The following is a 16701-nucleotide window of genomic DNA, read 5'->3' on the forward strand; positions in this document are numbered from 1 at the left end:
TTTCACTGCCTTTTGTTTAATAATATTGTTAGTGACAGTGACAGCAGATCATATCATCGAATCAAATAGAATGGGCTGTTTTCACACACTTCAATTCTATGTTTTTCAACTCAGCAGTTTGGCTCATCTGGTGTCTCTTGGTTACTTTCGAATGATTCCGTGAGTGTGCCCAACTTTACTAAAAAGATTCGTGAAAAAAATCCTTTTTATTAACATCATTTTGTTAGACTTAAGGTTCGCTAAATTCATACGCAAGGGCTACCGTGGCGCATCGTCGTGTGTTTCGGTTCTATTTTGACAATTTAAGGTAAACGTCAATCGGGACGAAAAACACAAAATATTCATAGTTCCGATCAGAGTTTGCAGCACCGGGAAAAGTACACAAACATCCGTACACACCATGACCGAATCGGAACCCGTAAACGGTGTTGACGATGCTAACGACAAAAAGCAGAAGAAATCCTCCAAACATGACAGCGGGGCAGCCGATTTGGAGCGAGTAACAGACTATGCCGAGGAGAAGGAAATCACGTCCCACAACCTGTGTTCGAACGTGAGTATCGTGCCGCGGATTTCCCTAACCTGAAAGTCCGTACTCGTTAGGTCGGATCTTGGACACCCTGCGAATATTACCCCAAGAGCAATCGTTCAAATGGCTGTTGTTTCCGTAGGCCGCAAACCTATTCGAAGCTAAGCGCAATAAGGAAAATGCTGAGAAGCTAGCCAAAGAACGCGAACTGCAGAAGGTGCAAGTGAAAAAGGAGGACATAGAACTGATCGTAAGTAACAAAACATTTTGAAAGAAGACTGTGCAAATGTGGATAAATGCCATTTAATTTCGAACAGATGCGTGAAATAGAAACAACCCGGGTGAAAGCCGAGCAGACGTTACGGGAACATCGAGGAGACCTGGTAGCTGCTCTGGAAGCACTGACGAACTAGCTGAATTTGGCTGCCGGATTGTGACCGTGTTTCATTTGTCGTCGTAATTCGTCGTTAGGCTCTAGAAAGGAATCGGTGCAAAGAAATAAAACAGGACAGGAACGAATTTGTGCTTCGAGGAACGCAATCCTGTCGTTTTATTTTTTCTAAACAATATAAAAAGGAACATAATTACAAATATCGTCATACAAAACGGCAACGGACTGCTTCTGGTCCCAAACGCACCTTAACCTATCTTCTACATGTACACCACCTTATCGTCGTTATTGACTAGACGAATTTCGTAGCTGCCATCCTTGGCGCTTGCTTCGCTTCTTCCGTCGATCGCCTGCGCGGCTGGCGGAGGATCAACCTTATCTGGCTCGAAGACTTGATTAATGATTCCTTGCGAACACCTCGGGCCATTCGAAGCGCCTGTGTTCGGCAGGGGATCGGATGGAGAAATATCGATCACTGCAATTTGATCTCCACTCACTGACTCTGGCGTGTATGGAGGGGGATTTTCTGCTAACGACAACTACGGGCAGACAAAAAAGTTCTTGATTATGTATTGTAACGATTTATAGGCTGGTAAGCATAAGCTCACAGTGTCTCCTTCGTATGCAGGCGGTGGACCCCCTACGGGAATGGATCGATCCTGAGTTGTATCCTCGGAACTGTTAGACGGTTCATTTTGTTGGCTGTTTTGCCGTTGGTGGTGCTCATAGTTGTGTCTTGTTTCATACTTTGGCGGACGATCCCGTAAACGGCGAACCACTCGCTGTTGAATCGATGACAACGACACACGGCTAACGACCGATTGCCGGAGTTCTCTTTCTGCAGTCGGATTATTCCGCCTGCAATAATTAGTCGAGCACTGCATTACAAGCGAATGTACTCGATTGGGGTTTGAAATTCGAACATTGTTCACGATCTTGCCCATAAATGTCACTAGTCACCTTACCTCAATCGAGAGCGAAGAGTTTTGTACAGTAGAAAGCTCAAGGATATCACTCCAAGTACCATAGCGGTGGCTAGAGCAACTTGCGCTGCAGTCAGGAAAAACAATGACTCTTGGCTGCTGTAACGACATCGGAATGAGAAACTCGTTAAAACACATCATTAATAGCGAACCATGGTCGATCTGTACATGCAGTTTCCATTACTGTCGACAGCGCATCGTTGGCAGATTCCACGATAGCAGGTGAGTGCTTCGCTTATACAGCAATCCCGACAAAACTGTCCCTCACCCGGACACGGCACGCACTCGAGTGTTCCGAGATCTTCAAAGTGAGGCCTACAGTCACAATAGCGGTCTTCTTTGCACACTTCCGTGTCCTCACGGCAGCTCGTATCGCCGCATGGGAGCAAATACCCGGTAAGGGCTGCAAAATATAGTTAAGCAATGATAGTTTATTTTGGATCTTGGTTCGGAGAGCTCCGCTTGCGTACCGGGCAGAATTCCATGTGCACTGGACGGTTCCAGGAGCAGGCCAAAGCAAACCAGCAGGGCAAAATGTGCTATCTCGTGTTCCATTTTTGTGTGTTGGTGGGGAGGATCCACATTTTCTACAAACTGAAGGGGACAAGCAAGAGGACTTACATGTATATTAAATGATAACAGCACATAAAACCCATAGTGAAAGGGTGGGACAGCCTTTCTTTCTTTGGTCTCGCGGCCAATTGTTGGTCATTCACGTAAGGTAATCTTGAACAATAAAACAGCATCGACAATTGGCCTACAAATATCACTCCGCTAGCAATGCGTCGAGTGTCAGTACAAATCAGTAAGCAGCATAGTGGTTTTGCGTTATCGAACCCTTATCATTATTACGTACTTGCTTCCTGGTTCGGATGTGACGCTCCGGCGGAACTGAGGGGAACACCCACAGGCAATAAATAGCCTTTAATGCAGATACTTCAAGGTGAAACACCGTCGCTTCGCTTTGATAAATTTTGTTCTGTTACAATTCAAGTTGATCCTGAGCCAAGGGGACACGTTCACCGACCGAGCGACAGGCCCCAGCGAAGTGTGATCTCGTACTGAAGGTGGTACATTGTTTATCGCAACCTGCGAACGCCACTATCGCATCCGTCTGTGTGAACGGGGCTTGGTATCAATATCTTAGAGATAGGAACAAGTTGCTTATCAGTAGCAACACCCTGCAAGTCTTGACGCCAGTGGCCGGCACGCTGGTCCTTCGTCGATAAAGTTTGGTATCATGTGCTTTTCGTGCCGACCCCACCGTGGTAACCGAAGAATGGTAAATACAACCATGATAAGATTGGTCTAAACTCTGGACGGAATCTTCACGACTTCCTACATCCATCCGGGTACCTTCACCGTCATTCTTTGGTGGTATCCAATATGCTTAGCCTACGTAGTTAATTGCTTTGCTATTGACTCTTATCAGGGCATGAATCTGCAATTGTTTGACCATGGGTTCAGCGATAACGCCAACCGAACCCTCTATTGTGTCATTAATCGTTACGTTTGGCAAAATGAGTCCAAATTCCTTCAGCTAAATACGTGACACGTTATGTACAAATTGTGTGCTCATAAAACACAGCTTTTGTCAAGCAAATATGATGCAAATTGAAATCCTGAATTAAGCTTTTCAGTGTTCCAATTCCAAACTTAGTCATTCGTTATCCGTAACCGACCGGCCGCGTAACCGACCGCTTGAATTCGACACACCCTGTACGCTGCGTTGCACAGTATTGGATCGTGTGTTGGAAACACGACGCCTCACGGAAGCTAGCCTTGGATTCGTTTCTTAAAGAAAGTAGCTCGAGAAAGAAGCATTGCGTGGTCGCAATGACTCACACCGGGCATACTGGTCTCCGCGAAGCAAGCGCCCACTGACAGAACCACAAACTTTCGGAGATCGTCCGTGGTATGTTTTCTCGATTGTGCAGCACTTGTTTAGCGCGAAGAATAGTTGCAGTCTTTGTTAGCCATCCGGGGTTTCAGTGGAAAACACTCCTTTTTGCAGCCTTTACAGGAACGACAGTGAAACTGTGATTCATTATTTACGGGCAAAAGTTGCTCCATTAAACAAGCGCCTGGAAGTGTGTTGGTCCGATGCGTCAAAAAGTGAAACAAGATTCAACTGTGTAAGGAAAACAACAAATCAACGGAGGTTTTCTTGATGTGGAGGGCCGAATTCATCACGCATCACGTATCGATTCTTAGTAGGTCCTTTGTGCATCTAGTTTTCTCCGACACCAACCACAACGCCAGAGTGCGCTATCCGCGTAACGCGGGTCAACCTGCGGCTGAAATCTGGAGCGAGAGCGGGCGATAGAGAAAGGTTGCAGTGTGCTAGATTTGTTCGTTTCGGATTCCGGAGCACTGACTTTCGTCGGTTCATTCCCGTTTTTTGTGTTTCGTTTCTCGCGGCCTTTTCCCGCTACCCGGACCCAGCAGCCCAGTGTGCTTTGTGCCAGTGTGCGTGCGGAACAGCGATGCAATGGAGCGAGCCGCTGCTGCTGCTGCTGGTGCTACAATAGTAAAATCTCTCCAAAGTGAACCCACACGGTTGTTGCCAGTTGTGTAGTGGCGCCTTTCTCTTTACGGGCCAAGGGGCTCGGGTGTCGGGGACGTTCCACACTTCCTCTCCATCGCGACCATCGGTCGTGATCATGTCTAGCACGAGAAAGGTGCGAGAAAATGAGAGAAATCGTTTGTTTTTCCTTTCCACCGGGCTGTTTATTGCTTTCTCGCTCCCTTCGTTTACGTTTAGCGCGTACGTTCGGTACGCGAATGTTTACTAAACACAGCCACAGTGTCTGCGATCCGGGTGGCGTTGGCCGGGCAATACGTGCTTTTTATTGCTACAATTCGCCTACTTATCGGTGCACGGTTAATCGGTCGCAGAACAACGTTGCCAAAAGTATTGCGCTCTCCGGAGGACGTCGCAGTGACAAAACGTGCTAATCAAATTCTCATCTAACCATTTATCGCGCATCTAATGCAGCTCTTCAGTGGTTGATACTTGCATTACCTCGTCGTCGAAACACAGCGCCACCGATGACGAAGCCGACGACGTCACCGTTCGCCGATGAACGGCTCATTACCATACGCGGCGCTGCCTCCCACCGATGATGCACGCATGTGTGCCGCACGCGGGCTGTGAATTACGTCTTATGCACGTAAAGTGTCCGAATCTCATCTGCACTCGCGGGCGATGTGCATCGCTCGACTGTGCCCCGCACTGTGTGAGACGTAGGTTAGGTTACAAAAGGCGGAGTGTTCTAGATAAGTGAATGTGTAGCAATAATATAGGAAAAGGGTGAAAATATATAAAGTGCAAGTGCACGCTGCTGTACCTGTACTGCACTGTATACAGACAGCGAACGCGGTTACTGTGATCGAAACGAAGCTGACGACAAAGCAAACCGGTACCGCAATTGATCGCAACGATGCTGTTTCAAGCATTGGGTTACGAGTCCATCTGGATCTACACGATTTCACTGATCGTGATGGTGAGCATGGTCATCACCCTTCTCTCGTGTCTCTGCTGTCGACGGAAACAAGAGATCAAGTAAGTGTTACTTCCTTCCGATCGCTTGCTCACCGTATTCGTAATGCACCCGGTTTGATTTACATGTCTGCTACTCGTACACATTTTATATAGTCAGTGCATTCGATCAATGATACATTATAGCAAAACATCTTCAATAAATTAGTTTATAATTTTGGTGCTTTTTTCACTGCAAGTTTTGACCGATCACTGTAATGAAAAGAATCTTTCAGAATCGATCGTTAGCAGGCGTCAATGTGTGTTGTTTACCAGTTGACCGGTGATCCGCCACTTAAACCTTTTGGATGACCTTGATGGCGGTGGCGATAGAATGTATAAAATTGGTCAATCATTGTAAATCATTTCGTTTACCTCGTTTGCCGCCGTATAATACAGTCAAGAACTGGCTTTTTTTGTTTTCGATCCTCGCTTGAAAGGCAATGTTCCGCTCGTTAAAGCTTGCCCGTCGACTGAAAATGGTTTGAAAAAGCGCACTTTAAACGTGTGCTATTCGTACTTAGCAACGAAACCAAAACAATAGTCTGTATTTATTATTGAGATTTTCCCTATAACTCTTAATCATCAACCACCTTCTTGATCACTAATCTTTATGATCACAATTGTACATACGTTCCTTGCAAACTTTGTTTCCCTAGACGTTTGAAATTGTGTTGTATCCAATTGTTTTGTTTTCTTTTCTTTTCTTATCGTTTGCCGTTTCCTGCATTTTGTTTGTGTGCTTGTTTGTTTGATTTTGTGCTTGTGTGTGCCGTCGACAATCATCGCAATCCAATCATCACCGGGTCTGACCACTGTGCTGCTGTGCTGGAAGGAATGACCTTCTCGGTCTGGAAGGTATGGTAAAGCTTACGAATCCCGAGGAGACACTGATGAACTCGGGCCACTCCACGGCTGGCCACGCCGCCGGCAATGGGGCTGCGGGAACTTCGTCCATTGGTTCCGAAGTACGATCGAGTACCGGCTTTGGATCGGATGTTGAGACCAGCAGTAAAAGGTTTGTCATTGTAATTAGGCATTCGATTGTTGATTTTTTGTCCTTTTTTTCTAATCTGTACAATCTCACTTTAAAATAAACTGATGTCAACTTACACCAACACTGAACGATAACGTAAAGCAACTTTTTTTACATTTTCCCTTTGTGCGGTGCAGAACTTCCAATGCACCGCATCGCAGTCTTCCGGATATTCCAATTGCGGAGCCACCGGGGGATAACAACTCAGAACTGTACGCCACGGTGGGGGATAAAGTGCAGGATTTGCCGCAGGGCAGAAGTCGTAAGTTTCGTCTAGCAGGATGCGACGGTGGATCGTTTTGATTCTTTGAAAATGATCGAGTGAATATTTGTTTTGTTCTTTTAGCCACCACCAGCTTAAAGAAACAAACAAGTGTCTCCCAGCACAGTTCCATCAGCCAGGCGGATGATATTAGCTCTCCTTACGCGCGTGTCCGATCACCACCGCATGCGTATGACAAACTGCGCCGAATGGAGCATCCTTATGCGCAGGTGACCCAACCGGGCACGAGCAGTGGAGCGGCCGGGGGCGGTCTTGGTAGCGGTACAGCGCTCGGTGGTCAATCGGGGAAGACAAATCGTGTTAAACCGCGGGACGCGGGTGCCGACGACGATGACGAAGAGGACGAGGACGATGATGAGCTGATGAGTCCTATCTCGCGCCGCGAGTCGGCTCAAAATTTGGAGGATCGAGATACGTCGACTGTCGTAAGTGTCCTTGTTGCATTTCTTGTGACTTTTATGTTTGTAAACATTGACATTTTTTCTGCTTTTCTTTTTGAAGGATATTCCAGCAGCATCGGCGATTGCGGGACGTGTGTCTGCTAGTCAAGATCTGCCCTACATGACGCCACCAATCGTTCAACCACCAACGCAGCACTTCAGCGGTGATTCGCAAGACTCGTCCAGTGAGTACCATCTAACCGGCTCGACAGCACATAGACAAGATGTAGAAACAATCGTTTCTGTTTTTTTTTTCACCTCTAGAAGGTTACACGAGCATAAGTGTGCGAGAACCGTTAGCGAACCTCTTACCGCAGAACCACACGGGTGCAGGGGTTGCCAAGCGCCGGCAGATACTAGGAGATTCACACTACGCGACCGTGTCGGACGATTCCGATGAGATGTACGCCGCGATCGATGATCCCAACAATGCGGGCGATCTCTACACCAGTGGCTCCGAGACGTACGCCCAGATTCAACCCCCGAACGCGGTGACGGTGTCGGTTGAGATCAATACCGGTGCCTCCAGTCGCCCTCAACCCCATCCACTGCAAGCACCGACGATGGCAAGTGATACTCTAGACGCTGGCCCGGGTGGCAACGTCGCCGTCGGGTCTTCGGTCGCAATGAATCGCCTTAGCAATCACAGCACCATGACCACGGCCAGCGATGACCAGCAGCATCATCATCCAGCACCGCCGCCGCCGCCGGCGGTTGGCACGACGGCGCTTGAAGGTGGTCTTCGGGCTCAAACGTTCGTGCAACATTCGCGCCAGCCATCGTCTTCGAGCTGTACCAGCTCCGTGGGCAACCTTGGCTCACCGAAGCCGGAGAAACGGCAAGCCAACAGCCCGCTTCCTCCCACACCAAAGACACTCAAACACCAGACCAACAGTTTCTTCAGCACTTCGAACCAATCGGTGGTGTTGGTTAGCGAGACCGAAAGTGGCCTCGCGAACGGTTCGATAGGCGGAGCAGGTGGCAGCAGCAAACCGAAGAAAAGTCCTTCGAAAGACTTGGAAGGAATGTACGCCAAGGTAAGCAGCCTGTCGGGTTGGGGGGTCGCAGCATGATGGGGACAGTTTCGCTCAACCCGGTTTCGGTCACTCTCAATTTTACCACTGATGTAGGTGATGAAGAAGAACAAGCTATCGAAAGTGCCGTCACAAAATGCGTCTCCGGTGCCGCTGCGCAAAGATGGTTCGATCGATGAGCAGCAACATCAACAGCAGCTGCAGCAGTTTCTGGCCGATTCCGAAGCCCTCAACGGAGGCACCCGAGTGGTGGGCTTCGCAAAGGTGCCCACAACCGTGCGGCATGTTGACACAAAGTACGATCCTGGCTACGATACGATCCCGGGAGGTGACGATGGGTTGAAAAAACCTTCGAGCGGAATGGTCGGAGGATTGGCCGACAGTCGCAAAGCGGCCGATTATGCAAAGATTCAAAAACGTAATGCCGCGTCGAACGCGCCAGATGGTAAGCCAGCCAGGATGGTTCGGCGTTGCTCGAGTTGGTTGTAATAAATTGTTCTTTTTGTAGCGGACAGCGAGCCGGGATATGAAAGTTTACCGGGAGGCCACCAGCACGATCCGGGGTACGAAACGTTAAACCGATCCCATCGCGCCGAATCGGATTCAGATCCAAACTACGAAATATTGCGTCCAGCGAACGTGGCAGGTGGCCAACCGCTGCCAAACACGGTAAAATCGCCACCGAGTGACTCAAACCGTGACAGTGACGGGTACAGCAGCATACGAGAGCCGATCGCCGGACGAGGGGTTGTTAAAGGGCCACCGGGAGCGGGAGGAAGTGCTCGCAGTCGGTTAGAGTTTAGCGGAGCCCATCACCCACCGGCGGACGATGACGCCGATAGCACCGGGCCGGGATACAGCAGCATACGTGAAGATTACGATCCGGGTTACAGTGTAATTTCGGAGCGAAAAAAACCGCCCCCCGGACACGACTATGCGAGCATCACGGAGGACACGAAAAAGCGGAAACTTAACATCAACAACAATATCGAACCTGCCGACGACGAGTCAGACATTTACTCGAGCATTCCGCATACGGCATCGGGCACGTTAACGCTTCCTTCTCCACTGCTCACGTCATCGTCCTCCGTGGTTGTTAGTCCCGTTAGCGGCGCTGGGAGTGTGGGAACCACCGGGGACGGTAGCACTAACTACTGTACCATCCCCGAGCGGCCGGGCCGCGATGGTACCGGAGTAGCAGCGGGAGGCAACCTTTCTTCGTCGCCAGGTTATTCGAGTATTTCGGAAACACGCACGACACCTTCGTCGACCGATGACGGCGACGGTAGTACCAGTTCACCCGATCAACCGATCGGTTACGGGAAGCACAACAACACCACGAGCGCCGCCACGACAAACAACAGCTTGAGCCGGATATCGAGCAATTACGAGTCATTAACGGGCAGCGAATCGGATCCCAACTATGAATCTGTCAAGTATCTGAACGTGAAAGAGAACCCGTACGAGCGGCTACACAACGAAGCAGGGACAGGGGCAGGTGCAGCATCCGATCCACTGCGTAAATCGGTCACCGCTGACTCGCTGACTACCGACTCCGATACGACCACGCCGACGCCGAGTACGGTTGCTATGGGTACCGCTGCCGAACCGATTGCACCTACCAGTGGCTCCACTCCAACGGACGGTAGTGATCCTGCGGCCACCACCACCACCCCACCCGTCAGTGATTACTTCCAGGTCTAAGGGGCACGGTCCGTGCTCCGTCCGCCACGTCGTCAACGTCTTTGATACGGAAGCAAACATTTTTTTTATCAACACAACTTGCTTGGATGATCTGAGTAGAACTGTGTGTGTGTGTGTGCTGCGTAGATAAAGCCACGCAGTAGGCTGTACGATTGGAAGGATATTAATATTTATAGACACCATTTTTATGGCGAGTAAACTTTTGGCGATTCTTTCAACACACAAACACACACACTAGCACACACACGAAGTTATGCGTTTGTATGTTGTTCCTTTCGTAAATTACGCCAGTTTGTACGTAAAATATATAGGGTCCGTGGTTGTCGCTTGGACAAACGATAGGCATAAACTGTGAGCGCAGTGGAGATACACTTTAGCGGCCAAAACCGAGTGTCAACATGTGGTACATGTTGAAACAGCACATTCGACTGATTGAACTGTCGACCTTCACGATATCCCACCATAGCGAGAGGCGAAGCAAGGTGTACGAGGCGCCGAATACGCGTTGCTAGGGTGCGTTGGTATGTTTCTCGGAACACTGCATGATGAGAAACCATAGGTTTACCTCTCGAAGCAACAGATCCGCAAGTATTGTGTACGTCATTGTTATTTCGTTGGCTTTTTCATTTTTTGCATTCCCCGCATTGCTTTTCCGGGACCTACTTGGGGCGTACTGGTTCCCTTTTGTTAGTTGCCTGTCCGGCGAAACTAAAAGCCCCTCGTGGGGAACAGAGTGCTCGAGGATGAGTTTAACCTTCGGTTCGGTCTAACCCACAGACGGAGCCTTACTATGCTGCTTCGGAAGTCGAGAGAACGGGCAAAATGCCGTAGGCGAAGCCGTAGATGTAGACGCCTCATCATTGGGCAAGGATTCTAGTACCGTATTGTACCTATATTTATTAACCACCCCTGCCCAGTCCAGTAGTTGTAATCGGGTTCTGTCCTTCGCTTGTTTCCTAATGCCGTCGAGTATTTTGTTTTATTGTATTTTACCCTTCACCTAGTTCATCGTTTCTGCCCTGTTGACGATTGTTATGTGTTTTTATATAATTTATTCTGCTTGATTAATCTACTCTATGCACCCCCTCAAAGCGCACAACAAGAACGAGCGATGCAATTGGTGGTGCCATTGCCTGTGCATAGGTTGCAGTGCAGTGGAGATGCATCGTTTATCGGTATAGTACCAATATAAAAATTCGTTAAAAACTCTTTAGGATAGTGTTGCGTTGTCCGAGTTCGCCACATCTCGCCACATTCCAAATGGTGCGTTGTTATACACACGCACAGGCGCACGGAAATGTGCAAATATGGCGCGCAAAGGCGAGAAAACCCAGCGAATCTTGGATGCAGACACACAACTTACAACAGCGTGTGTCCGTTGGCTGGAGTAGTTTTGTAAGCAAAACCATTTTTGTTTTATAACTAAAAGGCGCAAAATGGCGTCAAACTATTAAAAGCAATTGAAATCTTATACAAGAGAAACGAAAGCCGTTGAATTCGAATGGAAGGAAGAAAATGTTTACTGAAGTGAAATTTATCTAAACATCGAAAAGATCTTATAAAAGCGACTACTTACACGAAACTAAATCTCTGCTAGCCGGTGGTTTCTGTTCTACAAAATTTAGCAAACTGATGACATAGAAATATCATTTCCTTCTTTTATTAGTTACCTCGCTGTACGATCTGCACACACACTCCGTTGTTCGTTGACTTTCTGTTTTCATACAGTTCCCAAGTTTCCCGTCGATGCTGCGATTCGAGTCTTTTGTTGGTCACTAAACAGTTTGTACCGGAAAACAAAGAAATGCGGTAAAACTTTGCAAATATACCCTGACTATACCGTTGGAATGTTGGTTGCCGACTTGTGGTTATGCCAATCACGACCCAAAACTGACATGTACAATCTGTTCTTTCAGACAACAAATCAAGATAAAAACACTAAAAACAGGTTGTCGCATACTTGCTTCAGAAAACCTCACTTTAAGACGCCCTCCAAAACATAAATATCGATGCACTAGTTTCTTTCTATTCGAATTTGGATTTTCCCTTATTTTCATCACCCTGAGTGTGTGTATGTGTTGGATGGTAGGAATGGCTGTGTTGTGACATGGTTGCTTTGTCGAGAAATGTAATTATTTCTTCCGACGAAGGGCCTCTATGATTATCAGTAAACGTTGCACTTTTCGACGATTGTTGTTGGCGTTCAGTTCAGTCACTTTTGCTTCAAAAATCCTGCCATTGGCCATTCCTTTGAAAAATTTTCCACCTCCCATTGTGCCATGTGCGCAAAGAAGATGCTGCCCCCGGGTGGAAACTCCCGAAGGTTCCACACTCTGTCATTCCCTCACCCTACAGCTCATCGTGCCGCTCTTTGGTGCCACTCGATTGGTCCTCCTGCAGGGTGACGCAGGCAGCAGGTGTTTGCATCCGATACTCGTACTCGCAACGGTTCGGTTCAGTAACTGATAGTACCCTCGTGTCCAGCCCGCATTCTAGGTACACGACCGTGGACCGTTGCGGTCCATTCCAGCATGCGGCACCGTTGGTGTAAAGCATCGCACTATAGTCTCCACTGTTCTTCCACTTATCCCACGTTCCTAACCTGCGGAATGGGTGAAGAATTGGGATAAGAAATACCGATAGGGGATGCATAATCCTATTCTCAATCGATTACCTGGTTTCAGCGCCACCGTTCCGTGGTTGTTGCACTGCCTTGTCGAATGGGCACACCTTGTAGACATATTCGCGGTCCTCGAAGTTGAAACACTCGCCATTGAGGGGCGCAAATTCTTCCTCCTTACCGTAGTCCTTCTCCAGCAGGTCCTTGATGTTCCGGATTTCCTGGTCCATCTCGCGTACGTGACGCTCCGCTTCGGAGTGCTGGTTGCGGGCTTCGTTCGCTTTGCTAATCAATTCCTGCGTTTCCAGATCGTACTGGACTGGCGGTGGCGCTGGGGATCTGTCAGAGCCATCGCCTGCCTCCTCCACTTCTCCTTCGCCAACGTCGTCTTCCTCTTCTTCTTCATGTTCATCCAACGGTTCCTCTTGGATGAATTCGTCTTCCTCTTCGTGCTCAGCGTCACCGTATGGCCGCTGAGACCCATGTTCGCTACCGTCCAAATCGTAACCGTCTTCCGCGGGCACCTCTTCTCCTTCCGACGCTGCTCCATCGGTGCTCGGTGGTTTGAACAATCCCGAGTCCATCATCAGGAACGGTTTGATGCGTGGCCAACACAGCGTAACGAACGTTTCAAAGTCCACCTGGTCCCGTTCGTCCAGGAAGAAGCGTGCCTCTTCCTCCGTCACCGCTCCGTCCCGGTTGCGATCGAACACGATCCGCGTTTGCAGTTCGACCACCTCGAGCAGACTGTTTTGGTTCGAATCAAACTTCCGGAACGTTTCTTCCGCCTCGTCCCGGTTGCTGTGCGCTTCCGCTTCTTCGCGGACCTTTTTCGCTTCTTCCTCGCGATCGCGGTAAACCTTAAGGGCTGCATTTTCTAGCGCTTCCGCTTCGCTTTTCAGAGATGCCTTTTCCTCGCGCAACCCTTCCGCCTCCGCTCGGCTTTTGTCCAGCTCGCCCAACCGTGCCCGCTGTTCGTCCTTCAGCGCCCGGCCACGCGCTGCCATCTCAAGCCGGAGCGCATTGCCCGTCTTGAGCATCTCGTTGCGTTGCTTTTCCCGCTGGCGAACTTCCTTGCCGAGCTCGCTGCAGCTGTTTACACAATTGGCCGGCGAATCGTACTCATCGGACGCATCGCAGCAATCGCAGACACCATCGTTGACCCAAGCGCTGGGTATGTTCATTGATTTGTAGCCAGCGTTCGTACAGTGGAACGTACCACCCGGACAAGCGGCCGTACCCGGTTCGTCGCTGCTGTCGTCACAGTCGCAGTAATCGTCGTTGATGTACTCGTGTTTAATAACCTTTCGACCATCCAGGCACACGAACTGACCGCTGCCGGCTCGATCTTCGTAGAGGTTCGCTAGCGCAATCGAAACACCTCGCGGACGCGGTAGTTCCGTGAGTACCAGGATGCCGACATGGCAAACCGTGGCCACCATCAACAGCCATCCTGCGCCTTGGATCTGCCGTGCGAACACCATCTCCTTTCACCGGGAATGTGTGTGCCGTTTCAGTCGCAGAAGAAAACAACAGACCAGCGACTACTTTGTTGGGCAGGCAAGTAGTTGCAACACTCCGTCACCCTTTGTTCGTTTGCCTACTCGGGTTTAATTCCTTTTGGGTGGCTAGTAAAACGCAGGACCCCAAGGAATGTCGATACGCTAATTTCCACTGTGTACTTCTTCTCAGCAGGACCGTCAAATTCGTACACGCCACCGGCTTACAGTTGCAACTTGGGTTTAGCCTTTTCATCGCTTTGACAGTTCAGGGTTGTATGGACACTTTGTAAACATTGGTTGAGAACAAATTTGAAATTTTAGCAAATATCACGATAATAGTACGAATAAAACTGTACACTTTATTTTCGCACCGCACCACAATTTGAGTAGAGTAAAAATACATTAGAAGACGCTCGCTGCTGGAAACAATAAAAAAAATAACAAAATGCTACGGTTTTCGTTCTGGTCAACGTCGTTTTTAGTTAATTGCACCTAATACTACAACTATTTCCCACCGAACCCACTCATCAGATTACCCAGCCCTCCAGCGCCTTGCTGTAACTGCCGCATCATGTTCTGCAACCCGCTCATACCGCCCATCTGCTGGAACATCCGGGGATCGATCATCTTCGCCATCTGTTGGTTCAGTTTGGCCATCTGCGTCGCGTTTACATTCTTCGTCATATCGCCACTCTTGAACAGTCCCTTGATGCCGCCCATCTTTTTGATGACTGCCGCAAACTTGGTGTACTGCGAGATAAGATCGCGCACCTCACGCTCCACCACCCCGGAGCCCTGGGCCACACGCGTCACACGCGTCGGCTGCTTGCTGAACAGCTTAGCGCCATCCTTGTTGTCGAGTTCACCGTCCGACATCGAGTCCATCATCGTCATCAGCCGCTTAATGCGGGCCATCGATTCCTGTTCGCCTCCTTTCGTCATGAAGTCTTGCGAAAACCCTGGAATCATACCCTACCATGTGGACGCGTTAGAATGTGATTAGTTAGTAAAAAAGGACCAATTGACCCGCCACACCATGGTTGCCTACCATAATCTGTGAAAATGGTCCCATTTTCATGATGTTCTGAAACTGCTCGTACATGTCTCGGATCGTGAATTGTCCGTGTTTGATTTTGTCGATCAGCTCCTCGTTGTCGTCCAGCTTAAGTTCGTTCACTTTGTCGATCAGTCCCTCAATGTCACCCATACCGAGTAGCTTGCTGATGAAAGGCTTCGTTTTGAACGGTTCCAAGTCATCGATGTGCTCACCGGTACCGATGAAGATGATCGGCGAGCTGGTAGCTGCCACACTACCCGAAACAACGACGGAGGAAGAAAGTTGTTAATTGCTGACGTCCTCACCTCATACTTTAGTTGCGTTTCACTTACGCCGATAAAGCACCACCACCTTTGGCGTGGCCGTCTAGCTTCGTAATGATCACCGAACCGATGTCGACCTTTTCCTTGAACGCTTTGGCCTGTGCCTCGCATGCCTGCCCGATGGTGGCGTCCATCACGAAGATAATGTTATCCGGATTAACAGCGTTCGCGACGGCCAACATCTCCTCGAACAGCGATTCCTCCTGTTTGTGCCGACCGCTCGTATCGACGATGATGAATTCGAACCCTTCCTTCTTGAACATATCCACACCATCCTGCGCAATCACCACCGGATCGACCTCGGTGTAACTACCGTAAAACGGGATACGAGCTTTTGTTGCGTTCTGTTTGATCTGATCGTACGCACCCGCACGGAACGTGTCCGCGCACACCAGACAGGATTTCCAATTCTTCTTCTGATAGTGGTAGGCCAACTTAGTACACGTCGTCGTCTTTCCCGATCCCTGCAGTCCGACAAACATGATCACGTTCGCTCGACCCTTGATCGGTTGGTACGGCTTGACTCCCGGATCGACCAGCTTAACAAGCTCCTTGAATACGGCCGACTGAATCATGCGACGCTTGTTCAACCCTCCGGCCATCTCATCGAAATCGATCACGGAGCGTACATTTTCGCGCAGCTTCTTCACTAGCCGGATGTTGACGTCCGCCTCCAGAAGCGCCGTGCAGATCTCCTTCAGCATCGAGTCAAGCACCTCCTCATTGATGATCGTCGCCTTGCTCAGCGAGTGCAAGGCATTCGTAATTTTGCGTCCTAAATCTGCTAAAACCATCTTGCTTACGTTTCTCGGTGGGTACGATTATGGAAAGTGATGGAAACAGGGTATCAGACGACGGTTCCTTTGCCTAAACTGGCCTGCCTCGCAGCAGGCAATGGGTGCACTCTACAAATCACCCCCGAGATAGCCTTTCTCTTCAATGCCACTGTCGCTAGGTGCTGATGCTGGCAGTTCTGGGCCAACAACGAACGGATCCACTGGACGTCAACCGATTATCCAAATTTGCACTGTTCAGCGTGTTTATAACAAAAAACAACAATCTACGAATGCAGTTCACTACGAATTTCCTCGCGATATTGCCGTGGTGGCCACGCTATTGTTTTGCGACACACCAATATCTCGCTCCAACACCAACGGATTTGACATTGATGAATTTTTACGTTGACGTTCCGTTCGTTTCGAGCACAATTTCCTTGAAAGAACCACCCTGTGTTGTCTCCCAAAACTCGCAAAAAGCA

General features: G+C 49.2%; 5 protein-coding genes across 6 annotated transcripts; 2 read left to right on the forward strand and 3 right to left on the reverse strand.

Annotated features, from left to right (window-relative positions):
* The first annotated feature begins 353 nt into the window (after nt 1-353).
* On the forward strand, nt 354-1061 carry LOC128272361 (huntingtin-interacting protein K). Its single transcript, XM_053010156.1, has 3 exons — nt 354-553; nt 672-779; nt 847-1061. The coding sequence occupies exons 1-3, from the start codon at nt 401-403 to the stop codon at nt 940-942; spliced, it is 357 nt and encodes a 118-aa protein (XP_052866116.1). The 5' UTR covers nt 354-400; the 3' UTR covers nt 943-1061.
* A 2-nt stretch (nt 1062-1063) lies between these two features.
* On the reverse strand, nt 1064-2946 carry LOC128272360 (uncharacterized). Of its 2 annotated transcripts, none has more exons than XM_053010155.1 (6): nt 2760-2946; nt 2374-2497; nt 2072-2306; nt 1886-1999; nt 1529-1778; nt 1064-1459 (listed from the first exon to the last, which is right to left on the reverse strand). In XM_053010155.1, the coding sequence occupies exons 2-6, from the start codon at nt 2456-2458 to the stop codon at nt 1181-1183; spliced, it is 963 nt and encodes a 320-aa protein (XP_052866115.1). In that variant the 5' UTR covers nt 2459-2497; nt 2760-2946; the 3' UTR covers nt 1064-1180. The 2 variants fall into 2 exon arrangements, with proteins under 2 accessions (XP_052866115.1, XP_052866114.1); XM_053010154.1 differs by having other exon boundaries at nt 1886-2002.
* Nucleotides 2947-3896: 950 nt separating this feature from the next.
* On the forward strand, nt 3897-9941 carry LOC128270165 (mucin-5AC). The gene is made up of 9 exons (XM_053007571.1): nt 3897-4038; nt 4902-5468; nt 6280-6462; nt 6618-6742; nt 6827-7188; nt 7265-7388; nt 7468-8240; nt 8334-8682; nt 8746-9941. The coding sequence occupies exons 2-9, from the start codon at nt 5347-5349 to the stop codon at nt 9939-9941; spliced, it is 3234 nt and encodes a 1077-aa protein (XP_052863531.1). The 5' UTR covers nt 3897-4038; nt 4902-5346.
* A 1659-nt stretch (nt 9942-11600) lies between these two features.
* LOC128269699 (glucosidase 2 subunit beta) lies at nt 11601-14222 on the reverse strand. The gene is made up of 2 exons (XM_053007088.1): nt 12616-14222; nt 11601-12543 (listed from the first exon to the last, which is right to left on the reverse strand). Exons 1-2 carry the CDS (start codon nt 14043-14045, stop codon nt 12291-12293), a joined length of 1683 nt encoding a protein of 560 aa, XP_052863048.1. The 5' UTR covers nt 14046-14222; the 3' UTR covers nt 11601-12290.
* Nucleotides 14223-14438: 216 nt separating this feature from the next.
* On the reverse strand, nt 14439-16578 carry LOC128271341 (signal recognition particle 54 kDa protein). Its single transcript, XM_053008814.1, has 3 exons — nt 15453-16578; nt 15112-15373; nt 14439-15035 (listed from the first exon to the last, which is right to left on the reverse strand). The coding sequence occupies exons 1-3, from the start codon at nt 16235-16237 to the stop codon at nt 14568-14570; spliced, it is 1515 nt and encodes a 504-aa protein (XP_052864774.1). The 5' UTR covers nt 16238-16578; the 3' UTR covers nt 14439-14567.
* Nucleotides 16579-16701: the final 123 nt, after the last annotated feature.

This window comes from Anopheles cruzii, chromosome 3 (genome assembly GCF_943734635.1).
Source record: "Anopheles cruzii chromosome 3, idAnoCruzAS_RS32_06, whole genome shotgun sequence".
NCBI lineage: Eukaryota > Metazoa > Arthropoda > Insecta > Diptera > Culicidae > Anopheles > Anopheles cruzii.

Excerpts from the sequence above, each read along its gene's own strand:
- LOC128272360 (XM_053010154.1), bottom strand. The coding sequence starts at position 2,458 with ATGGAACACGAGATAGCACATTTTGCCCTGCTGGTTTGCTTTGGCCTG. Across the intron at positions 2,003-2,071 it reads GACAGTAATGGAAACTGCAT|CAGCCAAGAGTCATTGTTTT; the intron begins GTACAGATCGAC and ends ATGTCGTTACAG. Across the intron at positions 1,779-1,885 it reads ACTCTTCGCTCTCGATTGAG|GCGGAATAATCCGACTGCAG; the intron begins GTAAGGTGACTA and ends TAATTATTGCAG.
- LOC128272361 (XM_053010156.1), top strand. The coding sequence starts at position 401 with ATGACCGAATCGGAACCCGTAAACGGTGTTGACGATGCTAACGACAAA. Across the intron at positions 554-671 it reads CCCACAACCTGTGTTCGAAC|GCCGCAAACCTATTCGAAGC; the intron begins GTGAGTATCGTG and ends TTGTTTCCGTAG. Across the intron at positions 780-846 it reads AGGAGGACATAGAACTGATC|ATGCGTGAAATAGAAACAAC; the intron begins GTAAGTAACAAA and ends AATTTCGAACAG.
- LOC128269699 (XM_053007088.1), bottom strand. The coding sequence starts at position 14,045 with ATGGTGTTCGCACGGCAGATCCAAGGCGCAGGATGGCTGTTGATGGTG. Across the intron at positions 12,544-12,615 it reads AACGGTGGCGCTGAAACCAG|GTTAGGAACGTGGGATAAGT; the intron begins GTAATCGATTGA and ends CCCATTCCGCAG.
- LOC128271341 (XM_053008814.1), bottom strand. The coding sequence starts at position 16,237 with ATGGTTTTAGCAGATTTAGGACGCAAAATTACGAATGCCTTGCACTCG. Across the intron at positions 15,374-15,452 it reads GGTGGTGGTGCTTTATCGGC|TGTGGCAGCTACCAGCTCGC; the intron begins GTAAGTGAAACG and ends TGTTTCGGGTAG. Across the intron at positions 15,036-15,111 it reads GACCATTTTCACAGATTATG|GGTATGATTCCAGGGTTTTC; the intron begins GTAGGCAACCAT and ends TCCACATGGTAG.
- LOC128270165 (XM_053007571.1), top strand. The coding sequence starts at position 5,347 with ATGCTGTTTCAAGCATTGGGTTACGAGTCCATCTGGATCTACACGATT. Across the intron at positions 5,469-6,279 it reads CGACGGAAACAAGAGATCAA|GAATGACCTTCTCGGTCTGG; the intron begins GTAAGTGTTACT and ends CTGTGCTGGAAG. Across the intron at positions 6,463-6,617 it reads GTTGAGACCAGCAGTAAAAG|AACTTCCAATGCACCGCATC; the intron begins GTTTGTCATTGT and ends TGTGCGGTGCAG.